This window comes from Babylonia areolata, chromosome 22, assembly GCF_041734735.1.
Source record: "Babylonia areolata isolate BAREFJ2019XMU chromosome 22, ASM4173473v1, whole genome shotgun sequence".
Classification (NCBI taxonomy): Eukaryota; Metazoa; Mollusca; class Gastropoda; order Neogastropoda; family Buccinidae; genus Babylonia; species Babylonia areolata.
In genome coordinates this window covers 7,582,196-7,593,522 of record NC_134897.1, presented here as the reverse complement: position 1 = coordinate 7,593,522, position 11,327 = coordinate 7,582,196, and the positions used below count along the sequence as shown (strand labels likewise).

The window sequence follows — 11,327 nt, the reverse complement described above, 5'->3', positions numbered from 1 at the left end:
AAATCCTTCTGGGCTAAACGTGCTCAGAGATGGATGTGGGTGGTGAGAGAGGGGGGGCAGAGGCAGATGGGAGGGGGGAGGGGGGAGATATGAAACTATGGACAGAACAACAATTTGTTCCTGGTGGACAGACGTGTCTTTATCACACTGTCCGGTTCACACAAGAGCTCGACTGCCTGTCCATTGCAGTCTGACATGGGCTTTAGAATACAATGCAAGGTGGTTGGGGGTGAACTCTGCCTCTGATCGCTGTTGATGCGGAAATAAGTAATAGGAAGTGATTATGTATGTCGCATCATGCATGCATTCTTGCATACACAGAGACACATACAGAAACACAAACGCACGCGCAGACACACACGCATACACACACACACACACATATGCACGCACACACACACACATGCACGCACGCACACACACACACACACAGATATATGTATATACAAATGTACACTCGCATCCCTCCCCCTTCCCCTCATTCAGTAGAACATATTCTGTTTTCCACAACTGATCAAATATAAGGAAACGGGAAATAAAAGCGAACAAGAAAATGTTTTGTTTGGGTGTGTTGATAGCCACTGTCAACGTAGACTTAAATTATGCCCTGCTTTAAACTCCAAAGTTCAGCGCAATACAGCCATACTCGGAACATCGTTTGCTTCTGTGAATGAAGGAAGAGAGAGAGACACAGAGAGAGAGACAGACAGACAGAGACAGAGACACAGAGAGAGAGAGAGAGACGCAGGGATTGAAGGGGAAAGAGAGGTGGGAAGGTGGGACAGATATGGCAGGGAGTGAAGGGTGCCGAGGAGGGGAGGAAAGTGACAGCACGAGAGACTGGAAATTGTCATTCTACAAACATCAGCTTTGGAAGTCCAAGTACTTTCCCTAGCTTCTAAGAAAACAACTTTTTTCTCTTAACAATTTATTTACTCAGTACTCTCTATTACAAACATGGTGATCTGGTCTACTGATTATCGAAAACAGAAGATTCAAGGTCCGTTGTTCGAGCAAAAGGCCTATACCCCAGTAGGTATAGGCTTTTTGGTGCCAGACAGACACAAAAAACAAACAACCTTTTATTTTTACCTTCCGCGGGATGGGTTTGGGTGCTGGTTTAGGATGAGACGATGAATCCTGATTATTTTTTTTAAATGCATCCCTAAGCACGTAAAAGAATTCAAGGCAAAAATAATGTGTTCTCTGAATGGGCCACTTCAAGTTTGACTGCCAGCAATGGAACAGGCTGTTCGCCTGCTGGAGACACGGCCACTGGGAGTGTCACGCTGTCTCCCCGTTCCTGCTTGACGTGCACCTGCTGGGTCACGGAAGGCACAGACTCTGACCCCGGGTCGTCACAGTGGAGCGAAGCACTGTCAGCAGCGAGGTGCAGGTCTGGAGAGCTTGATTCGTGCCCACCAAGGCTACACTCCACGTCCTTTGCTCTTTCCACGATGACCTCAGCTCTGTCCTCCTCTGGTTCCCTTTTGATCACCGCGTTGTTGTATTCAACCCCTTCAACAACTGTTTCGTTTGGAGGATTGGAAGAATCAACTGGCTGAGCAGGAGTTAGCTGTCTATTTGTTTCATGGAGCTGAGATTTTGAGTGACTGGCACTTACATTTCCTGCCTGGGTAGTTTTCATTGTTACACTGAATCCTTCTTGTGAGGAAGGGAGCGATAGCTGCGGACAAGAACTTGAAGTGTCTGATAGTTCGTTTGTCTGTGAAGACTCAGGCGCCTGCGATGGCGGAACAGGTTCAGCCAAGTCTGGCTTTCTTCCTTCATATCCAGGACAAAGCAAACTCTTTGATTTTCCCTGTGAGGACGACTGTCTGCTTTTTCTTCTTGACTTCATCACCGCTGCATCATTACTGCTGTTACGAGAACCCCCAGACACGTTCTGATCACCAGACAGTCTTCTCACTGTGGTTTTCATTCCATCGAGGATTACACGATCACACCTTTTGGGTTTCTTATTTGGTGGCGGGGTTAAATCGTCTTGGAAACAGACAGGCAAGTTGTCGTCAGAGGGAGAGGAGGGTGGGCCCGTAACGCTGGAGTCCTGTCCAGCAGAGCGAGTGAAGTAATCCACAACAGCGTTGCAGGCGGGGCATCTCCCGTTCCCCTTCACTTCCAGCACCACAGGGCAGTCACAGGCCTGCACCCTGGGCTCCGGGGAATCGAACACCCGCAGGGAGGACGGGGGAGGTGTGGTGGTGGTGGTGGGCAGGAGGTCCGCGGGGAAGCCGCTGCAGACGTTCCTCAGGCTGACCATCCACCTGAGCTCTGAGATGAAGCGGTCCACGTCGAATGGCATGCCCCTGTAGGTGAGGGACACGTGGCGGGGAGGGAGGTAGACCACCCTGCACACAGTGGTGCACGTGCCTGCTGGGTCAACTGGTCAACACGACAGGAGTGACTACACTTGTAAAGCTTGTTTTTGTATACGTTATTGTTAAGCAGTACATGAACAGGTTCTGTGTTTTCAAAGCATCACATGAACGGATTTGTACACAACTTTGTAAAAAAATTATCTCTGTCTGTCTGTCTGTCTCTCTCTTTCCCTCGCTCTCAGAAGACATTCTTTTACACAGGTACAACCATACATACATAAACACACCCATGTGTACATTATGTAGATCTGTCTCTTTCTTTAAACCCCCCTACCACCCACCCCCTCCGACGCACACACACACACACACACGTACGTACATACATGAATGCATACATAACAGGACGCAGACCATTAAACCACTGTCATGCATATGCCTTGTAACACAATATAACGACAAGTAAAAACCAGTGCAACAGAACACAATACTACTGTACCCGCTACCTACCTACCTGTGAATGAGCTAAGTGCAGCTGAGCATATATACAACAACAACTTAACAGAAAAAAAGCAAAGCAGGTACAAATGTGCTCAGTGCTCTCATAAAAACAGCAGCTGCCTATACCTATGAGTGAGTGAGTGCAGAGCATAATTATAAGCAACAACAAGAGAGGCAAGGCCTTCAAGACTCACTTGTGGCAAATAAAGTCCCCTAGCATTAATTACAGAGTAATTTCCTTTTTTTTACCACCTGCACCAAAACGTTTGCAAAATAAATAAAACTTCCATGCTTAGCAAAAGCAGTTCCTGTTTGAACAAAAAATAATAATAATGCCTGCTCTTGTTGTTGTGTCAGAATATCAGATCAAAGTGCCGAGTTTAGAGAATACAAAAAACATAAATATAACAGTAAATGCAGTTTGCATATAATTAGGCTTCGTTTGTTTTTTTTTGCCCATCCCAGAGGTGCTATATTGTTTTAAACAAGATGACTGGAAAGAACTGAATTTTTCCTATTTTTATGCCTAATTTGGTGTCAACTGACAAAGTATTTGCAGAGAAAATGTCAATGTTAAAGTTTACCACAGACACACACACACACACAGACAACCGAACACTGGGTTAAAACATAGACTCACTTTGTTTACACAAGTGAGTCAAAAAGCAATAGAAACAAGAGAGGCAAGGCCTTCAAGACTCACTTGTGGCAAATAAAGTCCCCTAGCATTAATTACAGAGTAATTTCCCTTTTTTACCATCTGTACCAAAACGTTTGCAAAATAAATAAAACTTCCATGCTTAGCAAAAGAAGTTCCTGTTTGAACAAAAAATGATAATAATGACTGCTCTTGTTGTTGTGTCAGAATATCAGATCAAAGTGCCAAGTTTAGAGAATACAAAAAATGTAAATATAACAGTAAATGCAGTTTGCATATAATTAGGCTTCATTTTTTTTTTGGACCCATCCCAGAGGTGCAATATTGTTTTAAACGAGATGACTGGAAAGAACTGAATTTTTCCTATTCAGTTTCATGCCAAATTTGGTGTCAACTGACAAAGTAGTTGCAGAGAAAATGTCAATGTTAAAGTTTACCACGGACACACAGACACACACACACACACAGACAACCGAACACCGGGTTAAAACATTGACTCACTTTGTTTACACAAGTGAGTCAAAAAGCAATAGAAAAAAAAAAAGAAGAAGCAAAGCTGGTACATAGTTCTCAGTGGAGTTACCTACAACCGAGGTATCAACAAAACAAGCACCAGCACCAGCACCAGCACCTACCTGTGGGTGAGGAGGCCGTGGATGGTGAGGGTGGAGGTGAGGGGGTGGCAGGGCCAGCCCAGCAGGCCGTACAGACCGACAGGTGTGACGTGCAGGACCCGCTCCATGCTGGGCAGCAGCTGTCTCACCTGCATCACAAGGACACGGCATCTTCATCACTGCGGCCTCTTGACTGGAGGGGGTAGGGAAGTTACTGACGGTTATAGTGACGATAGGATAACGATACTGCTACTGCTACTACTGCTACTACTACTACGATAATAATGATAATGATAGCAATCATAACAACAACAGCATCATAATAATAATGATAAAAATAACTATCATCATCATCATCATCATTAACAAACATATACACAAACAGAAACAGGGGTAGAGAGAGAGAGAGAGAGAGAGAGAGAGAGTCAGACAGACAGACAGACAGACAGAGATAGAGACAGAGACAGAACAAGAAAAAAATCAAATCATTACGAATACGGGTAACAGGTAAAGCAAGAAGCATGTTGTCTTTCACATTCTGCCCTCGCCCTAAAGAGGGACCAAAGCAAAAGCAGAATCAATCATAGTGATAGGGAGAGACACACACAAATACACACACACACACACACACACACACACACAGAGACAAGCACACAGACAGAGAGACACTGACAAAGAAAGGGTGCAATAAATTAGAGACACAGACGAACAGACAGACGTGATTATATAGAGACACAGACGAACAGACAGACGTGATTACAGAGAGACACAGACGAACAGACAGACGTGATTACAGAGAGACACAGACGAACAGACAGACGTGATTACAGAGAGACACAGACGAACAGACAGACGTGATTACAGAGAGACACAGACGAACAGACAGACGTGATTACAGAGACACAGACAAACAGACAGACGTGATTACGGAGAGACACGAACAGACAGACGTGATTACGGAGAGACACGAACAGACAGACGTAATTATATTGAGACACAGACGAACAGACAGACGTGATTACAGAGACACAGACGAACAGACAGACGTGATTACAGAGACACAGACGAACTGACAGACGTGATTACAGAGAGACACAGACGAACAGACAGACGTGATTACAGAGAGACACAGACGAACAGAAAGACGTGATTACAGAGAGACACAGACGAACAGACAGACGTGATTACAGAGAAACACAGACGAACAGACAGACGTGATTACAGAGAGACACAGACGAACAGACAGACGTGATTACAGAGAGACACAGACGAACAGACAGACGTGATTACAGAGAGACACGGACGAACAGACAGACGTGATTACAGAGAGACACAGACGAACAGACAGACGTGATTAGAGAGACACAGACGAACAGACAGACGTGATTATATAGAGATACAGACGAACAGACAGACGTGATTTTTTTGAGATACAGACGGACAGACGTGATTACAGAGAGACACGGACGAACAGACAGACGTGATTATAGAGAGACACAGACAGACGTGATTACAGAAAGACACAGACGAACAGACAGACGTGATTACAGAGGGACACAGACAAAGACAGGGTCCAACAGTTCCCACCTCGAACAGCATGGTGTCGAACTCCCTCATGCCCTTCAGGAGGTAGATGGCTGTCTGCAGGATGGTGCCCGCCACTGCTGCCTCCTCTGTCTCTGGCACTGTAGGTCTGGGCTGGATTCCATCGTCCCTTTGTCCGCGTCCGTCTGCTGCACGCACGTGCACACACCCACGCGCATGAATTTTTTTTTTTATTCTACTGTTCTAGTTGATCAATTCTTTGTATATCCCCCCCCGTTAAGTACCATCCCCACCGCACTCCCATCTCTTACACACACACACACACACACACACACACACACACACAACCAAACGAAAGCCAGTAAAGTAAATAATGAAACACGACGAAAAAAAAATCGGCCTTGAATACCTTCTGTCAAAGTCTGTTTTGAAATTTTGTCGGTCCTAATTGACGACAGCTCTCGCTCTGACGTCATCGTCGCTGGCTGATCACCAGTGACGTCACAGTCTGTCGTCATCAGCCTTTGCGGATCAGCAGCCTGTATAGAATCACCCACACCAAACAGCGTGGAAGAACTCTCAGCAGCCAGCTCTGACGGTCTTGTGTCACGTGGTTCAGGCATGGTCACGTGATATGACTGTAACTGGGCCATGTCCAATGGCTCTCGGGAACTGAGTTCAGTTCGTTCTGACGGACTGGCACTGAAACGCCGTGACGGACCCGTGCCCGAAACTTGTGATGAACACGTGTCTGAAAGCTTTGACAGGGACACCATGGCCATTGCTTCTGAAGAACTCTCGCCACGCGGCTCTGACGAGCTCACGGAGAAATCCGTTGACTCTCCCTTGCTGGAAGGCTTTGACTGACACATGCGATGAAAAGAATCTTCTGGCAGGTTGAAAGGCTTCGGTGGACTCTGAAGGAAAGGCATGGACGGGTTGGTTCTTATCGGTCGTGAGGAAGCGGTGCTGCATGTGACGGATGAGGTGGCGGTGTGTGGGTGTGGAGAACCGGTGGTGTAGTGACAGGTGTCCGCCTTGTTCTTGTTCCTGCCCTTCTTCAGCGCGCACGTGCGGCACGTGGCCAGGTACAGCTTGACCTGCTCCCTCGTCACGTTGGCGAACCTCTTGGACAGCTCCTTCTCCGTGCGTTTCTCGCCACCATGGCCACACGCCTCGTGCGCTTCTTTTACGGCGCAGTATACCTCCTCTAGTGACAGGTACACCTGTTTCTTGTCACCGGCTCTCACCAGCCTCCTCTCGCCCAAAACCTCGGCGATGTCGTAGCGACCCAAAAAGCCGTAGTCCCCGGGGCGTTTTTTGGTGGGGGTGGACCGGAGGGCTAGCACCTTGTCGGTGTATTCCTGCAGTTTTTGTTTGGTGAACCACAGGCGGCGGTCTCCAATGACGGTGATCAGTCGGTACAGTTCCTGTTCGTAGGACTGCTTCTCCTCCTCCTCACTGCTTTCCATGTTTTATTGACTGACTGAATGCTTGACTGACCAAGTGATTTTTCACTACTACTGTGCTGCTGTCCGGAGGATTGGGGGATTGCGAAGGCCTGAGAACAGAAAGTAACGTGTAAGTTCCACCATCGAGAAGAATGTCAATGTTTTAGACCGAGACGAATCAGGACACTTGAAAGTGCACGTGGTCAATCCAAAGACTATGAACAGGAGCGCTGATCCATGCTTCACACTCGACTGCACAGACTGGAGGACAGTATCGCTGCCGACTTGAGACAAGTCAGAGTGAAGATAGCTGCCTGTCTCAGTGGCAACAGAGCGCGAGTCAACATAGTCATGGAGTCTCCCGTCGGACCGACGGATGAGTAGGCAGGCAGGCTTATTTGTCGGTGTGTGTCCTCATATGGGAGAAGAGGCCAATTCTGGATGCGCAGCACTTCCCACAGGTGTTGCAAGGGAAAACGTCTCTAGAAGTTGAGACCTGCTTCCTTAGGTCACGCTTCTTAATAGCCAGCGTTCTCTTGTTTTCGAATGTGTTTATACCACTAGAGCACAGCATCCTCCAGCGAGAGCAACATAGTCACCATAACACAAATACATGGGAAACTGTTGATTGATTCCATAGCATAGTCACCATGACACAAATACATGGGGAACTGTTGATTGATTCCATAGCATAGTCACCATAACACAAATACATGGGGAACTGTTGATTGATTCCATAGCATAGTCACCATCACACAAATACATGGGGAAACTGTTGATTGATTCCATAGCATAGTCACCATGACACAAACACATGGAGAACTGTTGATTGATTCCATAGCATAGTCACCATCACACAAATACATGGGGAACTGTTGATTGATTCCATAGCATAGTCACCATCACACAAATACATGGGGAACTGTTGATTGATTCCATAGCATAGTCACCATCACACAAATACATGGGGAACTGTTGATTGATTCCATAGCATAGTCACCATCACACAAATACATGGGGAACTGTTGACTGATTCCATAGCATAGTCACCATCACACAAATACATGGGGAACTGTTGACTGATTCCATATCATAGTCACCATCACACAAATACATGGGGAACTGTTGATTGATTCCATAGCATAGTCACCATCACACAAATACATGGGGAACTGTTGACTGATTCCATAGCATAGTCACCATCACACAAATACATGGGGAACTGTTGATTGATTCCATAGCATAGTCACCATCACACAAATACATGGGGAACTGTTGATTGATTCCATAGCTGTCGCTGCCCTCTGAAGGTGGAACCCAGGGATAAAAACTGTTGGTTGCTCAGTAACGATTGTTTCCTGGGCGGATCAGCTCAAAGCACAAGATGGTGTACAACCAGGTGAGATCTTCGCTTGCCAAGCCTTCTACAAAACGCCCCCCTCACCAACACAACTTGACAACTGAAGCCTGTGAAAAGCTTTCAAAGCCATACGGACAGGTTAACTCTCTCCATACGAACGGCGAAAGAGACGACGTTAACAGCGTTTCATCCCAGTTACCATCATCAAACTATTGCAAGCGGAACGCTCTTATACTGAAGAGGTGACTGTTGACACAGAATACCACAGTTCTGACGACGGAAGCTAAAGGTTGGGTCATTCAGACACCCACTGGACATCCGAGGGGTCTGTGTAGAGGAGAAGAGAGGACTGGCCGTACTGAGTGAGTTAATCACACACATTTTCGCCGAATTTGTTCAGTCATAAACAACTCTGCGCTGGTACCAGTTTTCTACACTGTGCAGTTGACAATCGTACCTCCGAACGTATTCCACAGTCATGGTCACTGTCACCCAGCCGCTTCCTTTCTTTCTTCACCTTTCTTCCTCTCCTCACCGTGTGAAGTCACTGTAAGAACTGTTCACCTTATTCCTCCACTACAGGTCTGTCGGCTGTTGTGTGTCAAAACAGGGTCTCCACAAAATGATTTTTTTTTTTCAGTCGTTCATTCTGCAACACTGTCAGTCCCATTGTTCTTTTTTTTCTGCCTTCCCTTCCCTACCCCTACCTCCAGCCACTACAAAAACCACCAACAACAAAGAAAAATCAATCGTGCTGGACTAAAAACAAACAAACAAACAAACCAGAAAGCCGAAAACACACTAGACTTGTTGTGAAAACGAGTTGCTGGGGTTCTTGCTGGGAACGACACGACCTGACACACAACACAGCACACTATCAGTAAACCAGGTCTCAGCACTGCCTGCCCACTTGCCAAGCCCCCCATTAGCCGTAATGCGCGAGACCCCCAGCTCGCTCAGTGCGGAGCACGCAATAGGCAACACACACACACACACACACACACACATGTTCCGTGCCGCTATCGACTGGCACACTGCAGCCGGCTGACGTGTTTGCGCAGTAAGGTTAATGTGTGTGTGTCTGTGTGTGTGTGTGTGTGTGTGTGTGGCTCTGGTGGCTGTAAAGTGCATGCGCGCAGTGACGCTTGCACTCAGTCACACGAAAGCACAGGCAGAAAAATAATTATATAAAAAAAAAGAGTGAGGATAAGTGGCATACACTGATCAGTCATCACCCTTCATTGCTGTTTGCATGCGGACAGCACCTGTAATACTCTGTCAACTGAGGACGTTCATAGTACACGCGCGCGCACACACACGCACACACGCATTGCACACGCACATATAGTACTGACACACGCACGCACGCAACCGCTCTCTCTCTCTCTCACACACACACACACACACAAACCAGTTATTTCAACACGCCCAGACATTCAGACACACACACAAACACACACTCACACAAACCAGTTATTTCAACACGCCCAGACATTCAACACACACACACACAAACACACACACACTGTCTCTCTCTCTCACACACAGGCTGACTGACTGACTGACAACACACACACAACACACAGACACACACAGATACAGACACACACACACACACAAACACACACACACGTGCACAGCTGTGATGTGCATGACAGCAGTGAGAAAGAGCAGACATGAAAAATTGACCTGGATTTTTGTTGAGGAGAAAATCATTGTCATCTATTCTTGGTCGTCGTGTAAAGAGAAAATGCGTTTATAATCACCCCAATCTTTCCCATTGGAGCGATCGAAATAGCGCTGTACGCTGTATTATTGTGGCTGTGATAGCGGTGATGATCGTGATGGTGATGACGGTGATAGTGGTGGGTTTTGTTGTTTTTGTTTTTTTGTCATGTGTGATGAGGATCTATATGGGTACATTGATATTACGTAGAATCAGTGTGTGTGCATGTGCATATGTGTGTGTGTGTGTGTGTATGTGTGCACGTGCACGGTATGTGTGTGTGAAAGTGTGTGTGTGTGTGTGTGTGTGTGTGTGTGATGCACGTGCTTTAGACTACTGCCTGATTTAGACATCAATTCAGTGACCTCTCTGTCTCTGCCTCTGTCTCTTTCTCTCTGTGCATCTCTCTATCTCGGTATCTATGCCTCTGTGTGTGTGTGTGTGTGTGTGTGTGTGTGTGTGTGTGCGTGCGTGCGTGTGTGTGTGTGCGTGCGTGTGTGTGACTGTGTCCCCCACATCTGTCCTGTACCAGCAACAGGCCTGTATTTGGAACTGCTACTGCTTTAAGAATAAGAATAAGGAAGAAAGCCGCAGTTCTATTTAGAGTAACTCTTGACAAGTGATGGACACCATGTCTGTGGATTTGTTTTGGTGTTATTAAGCGCTTCCAAGTTCACGTGGGACAAAAGAAAACAAATTATCTATCAATGAGGATAGTAGATAAGCAATGTGCATGCTTTATTACATCCAGCCCTCGCCCTAAAAGAGAGACCAAATCAAAAGATTCAAATCAAATCAAATCGTAAACAACTACACTGGGGGATAAAAAAAAAAAAAAGAGATCAAAACTGGATGGGAGGTGCAGGTAATGTGTGATTGAATTGTATGAGTCATCATATTGTACTGTATAGATGACTGCTTTGTGTTTCCGTTGTATTGCGTTGTAAGGCATTGTACTGCATCTTCTTCTTCTTCTTCTGCGTTCGTGGGCTGCAGCTCCCACGTTCACTCGTATGTACACGAGTGGGCTTTTACGTGTATGACCGTTTTTACCCCGCCATGTAGGCAGCCATACTCCGTTTTCGGGGGTGTGCATGCTGGGTATGTTCTTGTTTCCATAACCCACCGAACGCTGA

The 11,327-nt window shown here is 46.5% G+C and overlaps 1 protein-coding gene across 1 annotated transcript; it reads right to left on the bottom strand.

The window, feature by feature from the left end:
- Window positions 1-420: 420 nt before the first annotated feature.
- Window positions 421-7,884, bottom strand: LOC143297009 (uncharacterized). Its single transcript, XM_076609130.1, has 4 exons — window positions 6,064-7,884; window positions 5,697-5,842; window positions 4,131-4,258; window positions 421-2,369 (listed from the first exon to the last, which is right to left on the bottom strand). The coding sequence occupies exons 1-4, from the start codon at window positions 7,124-7,126 to the stop codon at window positions 1,184-1,186; spliced, it is 2,523 nt and encodes an 840-aa protein (XP_076465245.1). The 5' UTR covers window positions 7,127-7,884; the 3' UTR covers window positions 421-1,183.
- Between the last annotated feature and the right edge of the window lie 3,443 nt (window positions 7,885-11,327).